General features: G+C 36.6%; 1 protein-coding gene across 1 annotated transcript in view; it reads right to left on the bottom strand.

The window, feature by feature from the left end:
- Positions 1 to 738: 738 nt before the first annotated feature.
- The window catches only part of ATP11B (ATPase phospholipid transporting 11B (putative)), a 59,530-nt gene continuing 43,330 nt past the window's right edge, over positions 739 to 16,938 (bottom strand). Inside the window, exons 26-30 of the mRNA XM_075716833.1 lie at positions 15,161 to 15,184; positions 13,639 to 13,704; positions 13,219 to 13,322; positions 12,389 to 12,554; positions 739 to 957 (exon numbers count right to left, since the gene is read on the bottom strand). Of these exons, the coding sequence (XP_075572948.1) occupies positions 739 to 957; positions 12,389 to 12,554; positions 13,219 to 13,322; positions 13,639 to 13,704; positions 15,161 to 15,184 (579 nt within the window). The remainder of the gene's footprint in view (positions 958 to 12,388; positions 12,555 to 13,218; positions 13,323 to 13,638; positions 13,705 to 15,160; positions 15,185 to 16,938) is intronic.

Genomic DNA, 16,938 nt, shown 5'->3' with positions numbered 1-16,938 from the left:
AAGAGCAGTATTGCTCCTTGGAAGTATATGATTACTCTAACGTGCTTTGATCCCATTGAGGTTTGTTTCACACATGGTTTGTGAAGGAAAAAGATTTATTTAGCACATACTTTGGAATGGCACACATGATTTTGACAATATACCTTCTAGAACCGAAAAAACGTTTAAAATTCTTAGAACCTGAAGGCTCTGTTCTGTCAATTACTCTGATTTTAGAAATAGATTATAAAAGTTATACTACAAAAATATTTCATCTTCATATCAATCAATGGCTGAAAGATTTAAAGACTCTCCTTGTAACAATGAGGTTATATTTAAGGGGGGGAGTGTGAGCCTTTTGTATATCTTCAGGAGCAATGCAAGCTCCAAGGTAAATATTTGGAGGTTGTACATCAAGAACCAAAGGGAACAGTCTTTCAACTTTACAAACTCCCAATTTGTGAAGAAAAAAGAAAAAAAAAAAGGAAATCATAAAAAGGAGAACAAAACCAGCAGCAAGGCTTGATTTTCTAAAGAGAAGAATGTACAAATCAAGATAAATTACGATAGATACAAGGCAAGAACTTGTTGTAAGCCAAACTAAACATTTTAACAGAAATCTTTTGAAAACTGTTTTTCCCCCTCCCATCCCAAAAGAAAGCACTCAAAAAGAAACAAGAAACTAATCTTTTAGAATGAAAAAAGTACAATGAAGAGTTGCATTTTCTACTTAAATATGCAAAACCTGCAGCTGGTTTGCTAGACATCTATTGCTGCAGGCTCATCAGGTTCCAGTTTATAGGAGAATCGTCTGCAGCAAAGGCTATTGAGAGAAATGCCACACCTGTTGACCCGGGTTGGACTACACCTTCCCATTAGTCGTTCCAGCATTCTTCTAACAGATGTGCATGCTGTTTCCCCATCTGAGAAGCAGCACATGGAGTCCAAGCAGTTGATACCTGAACCTGCCTCAGTAAGCTGGAAGAAGGAAATAAAAAAAAAATTTTAAAAAAAAAAAAATCAGTACTCACAGATTCTAGCAATGAAGATGTTATCAGAAAACACTTAGGAAAAGCAGGTTTTCTTAAAGTTAGAGTGTTGAATATTTTTCAATTTTATAGAATGACAATGATGAATAACATTACCATTTCCCTTCCTGAGGTCTATATACACTAAAATTTCATCTTCCCAAGGTTCGAATGTAGCCTTGGTGAGCGTATGGAAATTGCTTAGCACCATCTCTGCTTAATGTTGGAAATAAACCTGTTAGCAATTCTCTGCGTTACAGCTATAATGAATCTCTGGAGCCGAGTGTCATGCTGTGTAAGCTGTGATGCCTTGATTAACCTCAGTGGAGGGAGGTACAAGAATTTATGAGGCAGACCTGCTGCTTGTATTTTAAGGGAGATCTATCAAGAGAAAGCTTCAGACCAGGGCTGCAGAATACAATGCAGCAACCTGATCCTAAATAATAGTTTTTCCTCAAGAAGTGTAGAATGCAGCTTCCTATAGTAATTTACATTAAAGCACTACCATAGATACCCTTGGCTTGGTAAGGAACAAAAGCGCATTCCTGATTTTGAGTATCTTTTTATCTAAATGCAAACAAGGCTGATGTTAGAAAGGTTCGGTCATGTTCATGCCAGCATACTGAGTGTGGGGATGCTTTTTAATTTAGTTTGAAACTCTGCACGAGAGCATCCTGTCAAACAAATGCCAAACACACAGGCTAAATTTAAGCATCCATTATCCTCACCTCACTCAGACACCAGTGAATGAAGAAATCTGGGAGGAGGCATCTTGGTCTACAATAGGACACAGCTCACTTAAGAGCTTCCCCCAACTTTTCATTGTGATGACCAAAGGTCACTAACTCTTGTCTAAAGACTTTAGTTTCCAACCCCAATTTCTTTCATGCCACACACACTTGCCCAACACTGCAAGGAAAGCAAAGAACCTCAGAGTTTCCTATGGGAATAGTTTATATGAGTGGACGCATTCCTTCCTAATCCCCCAAAACAGGCAACTAGACAGACTACAGCTTCGTAACAACAACTCCTATACTACAAAGAGGAGGCAGTTAACAGAAACAAGAGGCATTTGGAAATCCAAGAGAAAAATCTCAACTGGTAGGAAAAGGAGGGAGCACCCAGGCAGAACTCGTGTTTCCATGCATCTTTTCCTGTGCCTGCCCCTTCCTCAGCTCTGTTCCGCATCCCCCATGGTCCCTTCCAGATCTTCCCGTCACACTGCTTAATGCGATGCTTACAGGACTGTCAGTTAACAAATTGTATGAACTTACAGAAAGCATTACAAACTGAAACCCTTGCTTCACTTGTTGCACCTTGGAGGCCATGAATGAGTGCAGACAGAACACATGCTTCTGACTAACTCGCACTCATCTGGGAGGTCTTCTACATACAAAATGAACATTTACTATGACAATGAACTTCTGTAAATACCTGAGACACAGGAGCAGAGGCATTACAACTGACAGGTCTAAAAGTGTTTCGGTTAAAACAAAACCAAAACAGAACACACCTCAACAGAGCTTATTTGATGACCATCACATCTGGTCACAATTCTACTGTCACAGAAGATACCATAATTAGGAACAGCACAATTTGCAGCACTGCAGTACTAGCAAATATGACGTTCACAGCCACTTCATACTGCGCTCACAGAGTATCAGACAAGCAATTGCACAGAGCAGAAGGAATTCCTATTAGGAGGTCAGAAAGCAAGCTCCCTGCTGCATATCCAGTGGTCTTCACAGCTGTGTTCCCAGCAATACAAAACAAACTCTCAACACTCCTACACTCAGGATTTCAAAAAGAGTATTTAGTCCACCCATTATCTTGAAGCAGACCAAGTAATACTTTTAAAGTTACTGTAAAAGGTCATATTACAGTGGTTGTATGTAGAATCAGATGGACCAGACATTTTTTCCCCCCTAGAATCTGCTGACCTGAGAGCTAGCAGTCCTAGATATTCTTCAAAGACTAGCAAAAAGGGGAACCAAGAGTAACCCAAACTAGCTTCCAAGGGGCAAACCCTCTGCTCTGGATTTTGGAGGGCTGGTGTCTCTTCTTCACTAGAATCTCCTTTGTTCTTCTCAAGTTAGACACTCACAAAAAAGCTAGGATCATGCTTGAACCACAATTTATGGAAAAGTTAATATTACCCTTTTTTTAAAAACGGCAAATGTGACCTTACATAAGCCTGGAAACAACATTTATGTTTTATCAAACTCACAGTTAAGTGTAAAGTAATAGTGGGAGAGCATTAAGGACAACATAAAAATAAATTCAATTTTATGTGTAGATATTGTGTATCACTACCTGGTGAATATGGATTTTTATATTTATATCCACTACCTGGAAAGATACTTATGCTAAATAGTCCCTTTTCTCCTTTTTCTCTCTGTGGCAGACAATTATGATCATAGTTTTATATCAAAGTAAAATGTGGCATAGTAAGGCAGTAGAGCATAAAGGTCTCTGAAGACCTGAAACAAACCCTCAGGAAACAAAAGGCAGGAGAGACAATGCTTTAGAAAAATTAGTAAGTATAGAGAAATATTTGATATTATTCATATTCAGGCTGCAAATAAAGTATTTTCAGAAGGTAAGACCCGGGATCACAATAAACATAATCCTTTGTATGATAATGGCCCATTTCATGTAATAAATCAAAAAGCAACCAAAATGCAGAATTAAAGAATGATTCAGCTTGATAAGGAAAAATCAAACCCACATAGTATGATGCAAATTTTCTTGCAGATACAAAAAAATATGGGTATTCTGGAGATGGCTCCATGACTGTCCATATATGATATATTAAAAAAAAAATATATATATATACACACACATTAGGGAGTACTACCTAGTGAACGTAAGAACTGTCGGGTAGGCTAGATGGATCTAGCAGTTGCCTATTGTCCTCCCCTCTGTGCCTGCTTTCAGCAAAGTCACATGCTGAGCTGACTGAACCCTTATCTTCTTCCATCTAGAAGGACAGAAAAGCAACAAATCTTATAAAGCACCATGCTTGCATTGCTTTAAAACAGTTACCATTTTTATATGAATTTTCATTTTACAGATCTGTTCTTGAGAGAACAAGGCATATTTACAAGGTAGAGAGGCAGGTTTTTTTCAAGTTAATTGGTGGATCAAACACGGTTTATCAGTGCACAAGTATTAGTGGTGTTTGCTCTTTTTGCGCACCATAGACTACAAAAGGGGAAAACCCAACAAACTTGAAATCTATTTCAAACTTTCAGATTTTGGTTTCAGGTTTTGGAGTTTTATTTGTTTTCCCCCTTCTCACAGAAAGGACCATTTCAGTTTGTTTGTCTTATTACAGGGTATCCTATATGCCACAAGACAGACATTTCAAATAAACGTTTAATCACACTGAAATACACAGGTGGGACTTTGTTGAACAGGCAATGTATTTAATCTTGGACATCAAGTTAAGAGCACTGCAGCATATTTTCCTGAGCCCAGGTCCTAGCTGCCAACATGTCCGATGCCACACAGACGTTTCAGAAAATATATATGAGATGGTTATTACTATTCCACAATTAAGTTAAAACTTGCTCCCTACTGTAAAGCTCACTTTAACTCTTAATATACTGTATACCAAAACCCCAAACAATTAGGTTTAAAATTTTAAAAGAAAATATAAGAATGTTGACATCTAACAGCTTCACTGGCACTTATGGTTTCAACATTTTTCTACTCTTCATCTCTGAGTCAAATAAACCTACAAATGCCAAAGTATTTCATTATTTCAAAATCATTAAACAAAAGTATCTACAGGTAAATAAATATGTGCACTTTTATGACTGAAGATAAATACAAAATAGTCTATTCTTCTCTCATTTATTCCCTCCTCCTGCGACAAATTCTATGGATTAGCTAACAGATGAGCACCACACTATGCTAACACAATATATAAACTGTAAAGGAAGAGGTTACCCTTGTTCAGAGTTTAGCATATTAAGATGTTCTGGTATACTTCACTAGGGTGAATGCACGTTTGCACTTGAATAGCCTACTTGGAAACGATACATTCCTTACAGAAAACATATGCTGTAAAAGGAACAGAAATCTGTCTGTTCCTGACTTCTACACAGCTGGGCTGGATCAGATATGAAAGCTATTAGGAGGGGAACTAGAGGAAAAAAAATAGACAAGTACTGAAGGCCGTAAAGCCAGGGCCAGGAGTCTGGAGTTCTGGAGACAGCTAAAGAAAGCAGATCTGTACAGAGATGAAGGGAAAACAAGGCAACAATACTCAAGGGCCTGCAGATGGGGAAAGAACAGGGTCTTGGCTGTACTAAGGCAAAAGCTACAGTTTGAGAGTCCCAGATATAATGTTATGCACTGACAGCCTTCCCTGTAAATAAAACCCTTTTTTGTGTTTTACATTTCCTTAGTATTGTGTGCACTCATAACACACTGTCCAAAGGTAAAAACTCTATGAACACAGTTAATCCCATCAGTAAGTAGTATTAAAACATCTGTCCAAGCAACACTTCTCACATGTGGCTTAAGATTTCTGACAGTTCTTACAAAGCAGAGAGACATGTATACATACACACAAAAAAAAACTTTGTTTACAAAGAAAAAACTGAAATGACATACAACGGGGCCCAGTTAGTAGCCTATTTCACATGTTCCAAGAACAGGAGAGACAGCTACAGAGGAAAGAAGTAGTACTCAGTGTCCAGTTAAGCATAAATCCTGCACGTGACCTGTGCTGCCTGATTTCCTCTTCATTCCAAGTTACAAAAGTGACAGTAAAGTTCAGAGGCAAGAGTTTAACAGGCACACATAAGACTGCATTTCTGACTTACAGGAATCACATGGACACTTAAAAGACACCCCTCAAAGCTCTTAACTGTACATCACAAATGTACTTAATATAAACGTGAACTTTTTTTGCACCCTGTGAAGCCTATAGACATAAAAATTGATTATAACATCATACTCGTCTTTTAATTTCCATTCATAAAGGTAGTCTCCTTTTGTATATCAGCAGAACAGTAAGCACATTTGCAGAACAAGGCATAACTCGATTTCACCTGGTGCTATACTCCTTTTGAGGTTTTTACTATATATTTAACAAACAACAAAAAACTGCCAAAGTCTGTTCATCAATCTACATGCATTCTGCAGTCACAAAGGATGCAATTACTGGGTGGGCATGTACAAATGAGGTGCAACAGGATTAGCTGCTTACAGCTATATTCACCAAGCAGCTGTTTTGTTTCATGTTCCTACAGTGTTCCGTGCTTTCTCTGCTCTACTGCTTTTGAAGAACAGCTGCCCTGGACGGCACAGAAACTAACCCATCGTCTTCACTATACTAAATAAAAATTAATTTGGAGTGAAGTGAGTAGTTTCCATCTATTAACTGATTCTCCTTTTTATTGTTTTAGGTAAGGATCCACAGGATAGCTTCCGAACTTTGCCCAAAGACTACAAAAACCTGAATCCGTGTTCCTTTCTTGTTGCACATTACAACTTCAACTGCATAGTATAAGGCACTCGGAGCTTGTATTTCAGGTACCTTACTATTAGACACTCAAGTGTAAAAATTCTGACATAGAAGAGAATTGGATTTGCATAATCATTTGTTACTTAGGGACAAAAATTTCCCATTTTTTTCAACCCTTTCCCTAAGTGTAATAAAGAAAATCCCTTCAAGTTAGCAAGCACTCTCCTGTTTTAAGTATTTTAATAACTACAGTGCTGCATTACTAGACAGATTTATTCTTCTTTCACCTTCCAGTTGCATAACCCTTAAAATGTGTTTAGTTTTGGAAAGTTTAACAGAATCTTTTGTTATAAAACCTTTGGTGTAGACATAACGCACCACATAATTCACTTTAATAATTTAGTGACAAAACAGAGGTTTACTGGACATGGATTTATCCGAAGTTTTAAAAAGGTAACTTATTTACATGACACTGATAAACCAAGAATTTTAAAAGGTAACTTGTAAAAGCTTTTACAGAGGGATCTCCCCAATATATTGCTAAGTTTACTAAAATTCAAGAGGTATACTGCAGTTTGCCTGTCTTAAAGCTAGTAAGTGCTGAATTTAAAACAAAACAAAACCACCCCACCACTACCTCCCTGGGGTATTTGGAAATCTAAGCTGATATGTTTCACAGTGGGACAACTAACAGCAAACCACAATAGCCATTTCAAGTTTTGCCTTGCAAAAGTATAGCACGCTCTCAGAGGAAATAGAAGGCTTTTCTCCACACACCCCCCCTTAAAAGGGCTTGTATCATCCATTTCAATTAACCACTAAAAATTCTCTGCTAATCATTTACAATGCCAGCTTCCTGCCTCCCACTTTCCCTCAGTTAAACAAACAGCAATTAGGTCCCAAAAACGTAGGTTGGTTGGTTATCCTAGCACCTATTTGCATGCTTTTAAACAACAGTCACCTTAAAAAATATTTAAAAGGAATATATTCTATAGCAAGAAATGAGACGTAGATAAGGGTGGGATAAAACATCAAACATGTTGAGACATTATTTATGCATATGAATGTTTTAGTCTTACAAATGAGAATCAGCATTTGATAGCATTTCATGTACTGAACTCGGTGCATTTGAAGAGTTTCAGAATCATAATGGTTCACCTACACAGACACATGTATGCTTTGATTTTTTTTTTTTTTAAATAATTTTCTAGGACTTTGTAGCCAAATGCCTTTAGGAATATGTATCCATACACATTGAAAACAAACAACACTCACTTTATAGATGCACAAAACAAACACAAAAAGCCTTAGCTGAACAAGTGTATGTACGCACCCAAACTTAAAACATCTTCTGCCCTTTCAACACAAGTGAAAGCAAATTAAAATGGGCAAACAACTCACAAGAAATTGCTGCCTGAAATATATGGGCCTTCCTGTCACGGCCTTATGAAGCTGAAATTATCCAACATGCAAAAAGCACTGTTAATCTTGATCATAAAGAAATTAAAAGCATTATAATCATGCTAGAAACGGCGATTATTTAAAAATGGATGCACAAAGAGCTGGATCTGTATTCTGAAAGTTGAGCATCATGCTAGGGATGTTTTTTCCTAAAAAAAGCACGTCCAACACATGCTACTTAGGAGAAGCATTTGGCTCAAAAACACAGAGCAAAGCCAAGAAATAACCAAACTGAATGTATCTGCACTACAGGTATTGCCCTCTCAACCCACTAATATCCATGCCTCTTCCCATCTCTCTCAGCACTGGTTAGTTCACCTCCAGCATGCATAAGAGTTGATGAGGAACTGTCCCTCCTACTCTACCTAATTTTGCTCAGCTGATTCCTTGCCCTGGACAATGGCTGCAGTGCGATGAACTCGTCACTTAAAGCAACTCTGTTGGAGTACATCTACAATTGGACAGAGAAGGGATGGAACATACATGTCAGTAAGTAGCAGCAGTAATTTTCTAAGAGAAAGACACAGGACAAGACATTGTTATTTAAGTGGAATACACATCATATACAGAACACAAGCCTGGTACCTTCAGGACAGCTCCTGAGATCATCACAGCCAGTTATTGTTTGGTAGGACCATTCCTAAGTGTACCTCAGCTTTCATATTGAGAAAAAAGGCCTATACACTTTTACATCTATACTTTACCGGACATCTTTATTCAGTATTACCTTCTGCCCTCCATAGTGCTGTGATTCATATTTACCTGAAGATTTATATTTTGAATCAGATTTACCTTACTGTCCACTTCCTCCTATATGATTCTGTAACAGACCTATCGTCAGAAATTACCCAGAAGCTACTTCAGGGCAACAGACCAAAGTCAAACATATTAAAGTGGTTTTTCTTTAAGGCCAGCAAAAAAACTTGGAATGCTGGGAAAAAAAAGAAAAAAATACACACATGCACCCTAAGTGCATTAAGGAAGGTAGAGTTAACAAAACTCATCCCTCTGTAACTCATGTTTGCCTGTCAAAGTTTTAACATACTGACTTCCCAAAATGGGACAGATTTTTTTTCTTTAAGTTGTTGTGACACAGGATAATATTTGCATTTAAAAGTTTATCTTTAGCAGAATTTCTGAAGTGTTTCTCTCTCATACCAGTTAAATTTCTTTGCTCTCTTATGAATAAATTAGCTACCTGTAACATCCAACTGATGAGAGACAGATTGACTGTTGATGCTATGACCTTATACTAAATAAAAGATATAAAATCAAGTTGCTTATATACTCAGTAGAGTAAGGCAGATGCCTACAGATACAGTGAATCTAGAACACTAAGTTGGGTAACTTGCACAACTAGTGTGCTCTTAGTTTCTGAAAGATTAAAACAATAGGGGCATGCATTTTCAGCTGAGAAACCTGTGTTTTGCTCACTGATCCTGAGAATATTTTAGAATTTAAATGATGGGGGACAGAAACACATGAACAACTGTGATTTAAAAAATTAGTGACTAGTTCATGTAACAATTTATCTTGCCCTGATAAAAACTTAGTAACTGTAAACCAAACTTTTTCTTTTCTTCAGTATGCAAATATACTTAGTTCTACCATTTAAAATTAATAATTAAAAATATTCAGTTATACAGAGGGTGCACCTACACTACGAAAAATGCATTTAAAAGAACCGTATACAAAGTTCCATAGTCACTCTTTGAATTACTTCCACAGAAAATTCCTTAGCTTTTATGACAAAGACATTCTCCAAACTCATTCTATCTGAAAGTCAGAGTCCTCTCCTCTGCTTTGAAATGGAAAGAAAAATATTCACTTGAAATTTTAAACAAATCTAATGAGGTATAATCATGAAGAAGCATCCTGTCACTTCTTGACAGTAAATGTGCTAAGTTGGTCATCTGTTCATCTTCACTTACGTCTACTTCCTCACTTCAAGAATAGCCAATGAAATTCAGTGGGGCTGACTGCCCCATTAAGAGTGGGAAAACCTTAACAGATTAAACCTCAAGAAAGCAACAAACAGGTGTCTTCTTTTCACAAATACATTTTTAACTACGATTTCATTATCAGACACACACAGAGAAACCACTGAATGGCTGCTGAAGCATTTCTGGTCAAATCAGATTTTAGACACCTCCATTTTGCAGTATTAGGCATCAAGTATTTTCAGAAAAAGACAGTACTTTGGTAAACATAGACCCTAATGCTGACACTGTCAAATTGCAAAGTAGAATGGGAATAAGGGGGCGAGGGGGAAGGGAAAAAAACAAAAACAAAAAACAAAAACCCAAGATGTCTAATAGAGATGCACAAAGCAAAGTCCCCACGGCTATGAATCAAGCTATAGCCACAGGAAAGGTGTTAGACATTCATCAAGATTCTTTCTTAAAAATAACAAGTCTGACTGTGTCCTTGATGACACAACTGCAATGGAAGCAAACTGAACAGGGAAGTTCTTTAGAATTGATTCAGAAAGCAAGAGAATGCAACAATAAGTATATGGATAAGGCTAGGGAAAAAAGATGTGGGGGTTTGATTTTTAATTCAAGCACTTTAGGAACATGAGAAAACTCAACAACCATACCAATATGCCGCCAAATAGAAACAGCTGATGTACAGGAAGGAAGGAAAGGGAAGTGTTCGATAAATAGTGCCACTAGTTTTTGAAGGAATTAAAAAAAAGAGATACTTAACTGTCATTACCTATGGAATTTCTCCTAAATCAAGACTCTTTAGTCCCAAAAGTGCAATAACATGCAATCAAGAGTCTTATCAGGTCTAGTTGAACAGTTTTCTGAAAGCTAGTGGTTATCTACCTTGGTCTCTAGCTACTGAATTCCAAGACTGGAAAAAGCAGGTAATATTCCAGTTTTGAAAAGGGACTAATGGGATATTCTGGCTAGCAATAAGTTTGTCAGCATGGTGTTGATCCTAGGCAAATTAAGAGAATGTCTCACACGGATTTTTTTAAGACGCAAATTAGAAGGGCAATATAATTTAAGTAAATCAACATGCACTTACATCAAAGTAACTACAAGGTTAGATACAAAAGGTAACAATATTGATGTAATGCAGTTAAGAGTTCTGCATGGCATATAGCTCAGTGTAATCTGAATTAAGCAACTAGGACACCACAAAATCAGTATGGCACAGAAACAGACTAAAAACTGCCAACAGGTTTCAGAACATAACCATATATGGGATATCTTTGTTAGCTGGATTCTTCATTCACTTTCACATTTTTTTTGGCCCTACGCTATTTGACCTCTCATCAGTGACCTGGAAGAAACCAACATAATCACTTGCAAACGAGAAAAAGATGCAGAAGATAAGAGGTTATTGATGTATATTATTCTGTAAATTGAATATAGCTGGGGGATTCATTATTTCCATACTTGGCACTGACACATGCTGTGCTGGAATATTTTGTCTACTGGTGAAATCCAAAATTCAAGATGAGGTTGAGGAATGGTGAATATTACAGGAGAAATACAAGAACAATTAAAGGACTGGAAAATAACCTTTTTGAAAAGAGATGCAAGTCCAATCTACTTATCAGTAAGAAAATTAGCTTGATCACAAACCTAACCATGAATAAAACAAAAAATTGTTAACAGAAGGCTTTTCAGCTTAGCAGAAAAAGTATCAAAGGATAAAATGCTGGAAACTAAAACCAGAGACAATAACTATTAGAACAATGGGTCAGGATGACCTCTCCGTAAGTGTCACTAAAAAGAAGAAAACACTGAAACATAAATGAGATATTTACCTAAAAGACAGCCTAATTTCAACAGAATGATTTCAAGGAGTTTTTGTAGCCTGTGTCAGGCAAAAAGGAGATTCTATTATCACAGCATATCTTTAGACCTCTTCTGTGAATTTATGAAAACACCACACGGGTAATTATCTTTAACTACATAATCAAAAATCAAATACATAGCATATGATATGATCAAGTTTTAAGAAATACTAATTAAAACAAGTCCTACTAAAGTAATTTTTTAAATTATTGTTTTCATCACATTTTAAGAACTATTCAGTGTCAATTACAGTTGAAGAGAGAGCTTCTAATACCTAGACAAAAATGAGAATAAGTTACCATCTTCAATGCAGTACAAAAATGTGTAATATGATGCTCTCATACAGTTGCAAGCTGAGATGCAAAAGATGAGTGACCCCTTTATAAATAATTCTACTATTACTTATATTAATTACTTAAACATAAATGTTATTTCCTACTAAAATGGTGTCCTTGTTTTTATAATTTTAAATTAGCCATTATCTTTTGAAATGAGAACACTTTTATGCATTAAACGTGACAGCAATGTAAGAGGATAATTAAATACCACAGGAAAGTAGTTAACAAGACGGATTTTAACAAACATGTTAACTATTGATCATGCTGGATACAAAAGCATAACATTACCTGAGCTTTTTCTGTACTTGTTGGTTGTAGATGTCTGTACAGCACTTTCTTCACAACATCAAGAAACAAACAAGCAACTACTATGAGGATTATGGCAAACCAAGCAGAACCACTTGACAACAGTTGAACAAATACAAAGTACATGTCCTGGGTATGTAAAAATGGCCTGAAAAGTTCAGAGAAGTGTCAATTACTAAAAGGAACTTCTAGAAACAAAAGTACAGCACAGACAGACTCAGATGTTATCTTATTTTACATCAAGCAGCAAGTCTCCCAGGATGCAGAGTTACAATTCCATGGTATCCATGAAGAAGTCTAGCAATCTGGTGGAACTAACTTGCAAAGAAACTCTGGGGAGAGAGGGTACCAAACCTTGGGGGGAAACGTTCTGGTTTAGTTTTAAATTGTGTTGCAGGAAAGCAATCACCATCTTATCCCTCCAAGACCCCAAAATACAAGCAAAACTACATCACTTTACTGACTTAAACTCCAGCGTCTTCATTTCTGTTGCAAACATTTACCTATTACACAGCACCTTTGGGAACCTATCTACTTTTTAAAAACAGAAATGCCTTTAGAGTCACGGGCTGTCAGAGAGAAGTAATTTCTGTCCTTGAACACAGGACAGCTTAGCAGCATTGCTCAAATTTCTAAAAGGATCACCAAAAGTGAGTGGCCACTCTAGGTTTAAAAATGTATTTTCCACCACCCGTCACAAAATTCAGAGCGACATGGTAGAACATAATACTTCAGTGTTTTTTCATAGCTTCATCTATCATATGTGCTACAGAAAGGAGAGAGGGGAAAAAAACCAAAAAATCATCACTCACCAGATAATTCCCCCATAAAACAAGGAGAATATGAAATAAAATACAATGGATCCCCAAGTAACAAAATGGTTTATCCATGTCCAGAAGTGAGTTTCTAGTGCCATCTAAAACAAAGATAACTTCAGTGAACTTCCTTTTTCCCCCCACTTCACAGAAAGTGATAAATACTGGTCTGAATGTACTTAGGAACTTCCAGCTCAAACACTAAGTATTGTTGTAACATGCAAAAACTACAAAACCAAAAATTTAACCAACATTGAAACCAAACATAAAAATCACTTACCTGGAATCTTCAAGAATCACTTACTTCTGTGTAACTTTTGAATAAATTTTAAATTATTGCTTAAATTATTATAAAAATTAAATTATTACATTTTTGCCTACATACACGAACAGAGAGTAATTAGTATAATATCATACCTTCATCGTAACAGTTATAACCATAACGGTGAAGACCAAAGTGCCAAATGTCCAGTTTCCAAACATCTAAGAAAACGGGAAGGCAAAAATCACAGAAGAAGAAAAAAAAAGAAAAAGAATCAGTTAAGAGCATTCACGGTAAATTAGATTATTCTCAAGTCAGCTATACTAATGAAACAAGTCTGTGGACATAAGCTTGTAACAACTAATATTGTGAAAAAGCAAGAAGGATACAGCACAAACTACTGGAAAAAAAATACAGCTTATGGTAACAGCAAAATTAACAATCTACAAGTCACCTTCCTTGTTGGTTCAAAACAAATCACCACAAAGGCTACATGAAATATGAATAAAGTCCAAAACAGTAACATGAAATGATAGGAAAATGAAGATACCAATTTGATCAATTAAGTATAAGCATCCAATAGAAAGCAAATACTGGGTGGAAAGTATTCACTTTAACATAAGTGCAAAACACTTTTGAGTTTAAACATTTCCAGATCGTTTTCAGCATGCAGCATCACCTGAAAGTAAACTTTTTACCCCAAGCACAGTTCTACAATTCAAAAATAATGGTGCCATTGCATTTTCCAAAGAAAATTCTAAGGAAAAGACACTTTGTTTCAAGGCTAATAAACATAAAATTAAGCTTCAATTCTAAAACATTCTACCTGTCACTTTTGTATTCTCTTGCCCATGTAAATTAGGCTATCAAAACTCTGAACAAGTTCTACAACAATAAAATCTCAGCTCTGACAACCAAGCAGGGATGCTGAGTTTGTGATCTATCTACACACATGCCACTCAGACACACGCTGCCACTCTACAACAGGTCCAACTGCTCCGCTCTTGTAAGCAGTCTGGGTGCTGAAACTGAAGACATTGCTGTTTCGCAGCTACTTTTGCCACCGACATACTGAACAATGACCAAACCCTCAACTTGGTATTTAACGGCTAGCAAACTAAGCAAGCAAGGAGAAAGGTACCACATGCAGACAGGCAATCAACAGTCATCCTAGAGTTGATTCGTCAGTACAGCACAGAGGCATGAAACTGGGATTTGCACAGTTGTAGTCCTTGTTACAGAGCTCTGACAAAAAAAATCCCAACAGTCTGATGATAGATCTCACAACTGCTTTTCTCATCGTTACACAAGGTACAAAATTGAGGCAGCCATGAGTCTGAATTTACTGATAATTTTCAAGATCTTTGTTATAACACGTCTTCTGAAGCCTTCTATTTACTTTTTACACCGATGTTTAAACAAGCAACATGCTTGCTTTTAACTGCTGCAATAATAATCTTGAAGGAAAATTAGACTACTGCTTCTGAGTGACCTGTGAAAGAAAGTGTCTTTGCTAACACTGCTCTCAATGGTCACAGAGTTCGAATGCAAAACGTGAAGAGGTTTCCTTGCCACCATTTTATTTTTGAACACATTTACACTGTGGATGCTGCATCCTTCAATCCTGTGAAGTAACAGATACAATATTTTGTATCTCCTCCTCTTCTAAACTCTTACCATTTGCCTGTTAGGTTTCAATATCTGATGACATGCACAGCATGAAAAAGGGGGGAGAAAAAAGAACTAAAAGATCAAGATGTTGCACAATGTGTTGAGGTAAGCCTAACAAACCACCAGCAGTAACAAATTATTTACAATCTCTTCTACTCTGCTTTGCTCCAAACTGAGAACTTGGAATGAAAATGCGAGGCCTTGCACTGACAGTACCCTGTATCACACATTTGCACAAAGTGATCACTTCTTGAGGACTTCTTACAAGAAAGCACTTCAGCAGTACAGAAGTTTCTCTTGCCTTTAACTTTGGCTTTTTCAGGCACACATTAAATTTGCAACGTACTTTATGCACCACAGATATTCTACTGCAACTCACAGTTCTACCAGTTCCAATAACCATCTTTCAGCAAAAACAGAGAGGTAGAGATTAACTCCAAATAAATTCTAAGACTTTTTTTTTTTTAAAAGTCACATCACAGAAAACATGAGAAGCCAAAGTGCATCTAAAAGCTTTATTTCCAGTATGCTAATTCACTGAGTATATTTAAAAAATCTTGAGGTTAATTTATACAGGAAACCATTAAAAGAACCTTCTCCATACAGTCTACATTAACACACTGGTCTAGACTTATAGAATATAATCTGTTCCCCAAACTAAACATTTGTTACTAAATACAATGAAAAAAGTCTGTTCCTACCTTGCAGACATTTACTAAGCAATTTTGAAGTGAGGGGCTTTGACAGCTAAGACAGATGTACAGAAAAGCACTGATTCATTGTGTAAAATTACTTCATTTGTAGAGTACTGAAGGTCCTTTACCAATTCACAAGAACTTCAAAGTCACACAGCTTGTAAAAAACTACTAGATAAGACACACTCGTACCTCAGTTCTAAGAGACACTTTAGTCTAACGCACAACTATTTTAACGTTCTCATCAAACACCTCATGATGAAATAGATACTCCAGCTAGCTGCACCACTCGCCCTTTATTGGTCCTTTCTCTGCAGGGATGCTAACCACCAGTTCACATGCTCTCTGATTTTAGTCACTCAAGACAATTCTGGCCATTGTCTGTACATCACTATATGGAAACCCTTCTTTTGGCTAGAGTTCCTGAGCTCATGCCCGCTCCCTATCACCAGGCGACCAGGGCGAATACAGCATGATGCTAATTTTGTACCTTGTGCTGTAACTTGCAGCTCTACCAAGCACTACACAAGAATCAGCAAGCACTTCATGTCAGTAGTAAGAATGGCATAATGAGAGAAGCAAACGTATTTTTACACCACTACCCATAACAGTTTTATGAGAGAAATATCAGTAACTAATTGTTCTAAATTGGGTTAACTAACTCAGAGCTGGGGAAAATGAGGAAGCAGACTTGTAATGGTTTCATCCAAGCTTTAGAGTTTTTTGTATACGATTTTTTCCTGTTAACATCTTAAAATAGGAAGTGTCAAATTAGAATTTAATATTTTCATTATCATCTTAAAAACATTTATTGAATAAAAAGTATAATTTAAAAACAGCTTGCACCACTTGATTTTTTAAAAATTCTGAGCAATTAATATAAGACATTTTCAGGAGAAGCTTTAAGACTTTTGGCAACTTTCAGATTTAAGCCTAATTTTATAACAGATGCTAGAGAGAAGCCATTGTTTAATGCTGCAATTAAGTCCAACTCAAAATGAGTTCTGAACGAATATAAATTCTTATTTACTGAAGTTATGACATATGATTTTGACAAAGACAGTATACAAAATAAAACAAAGTTTGAGA

This window comes from Pelecanus crispus, chromosome 9 (genome assembly GCF_030463565.1).
Source record: "Pelecanus crispus isolate bPelCri1 chromosome 9, bPelCri1.pri, whole genome shotgun sequence".
In the NCBI taxonomy this organism is placed as follows: domain Eukaryota; kingdom Metazoa; phylum Chordata; class Aves; order Pelecaniformes; family Pelecanidae; genus Pelecanus; species Pelecanus crispus.
This window is presented reverse-complemented; position numbering and strand designations above follow the sequence as displayed.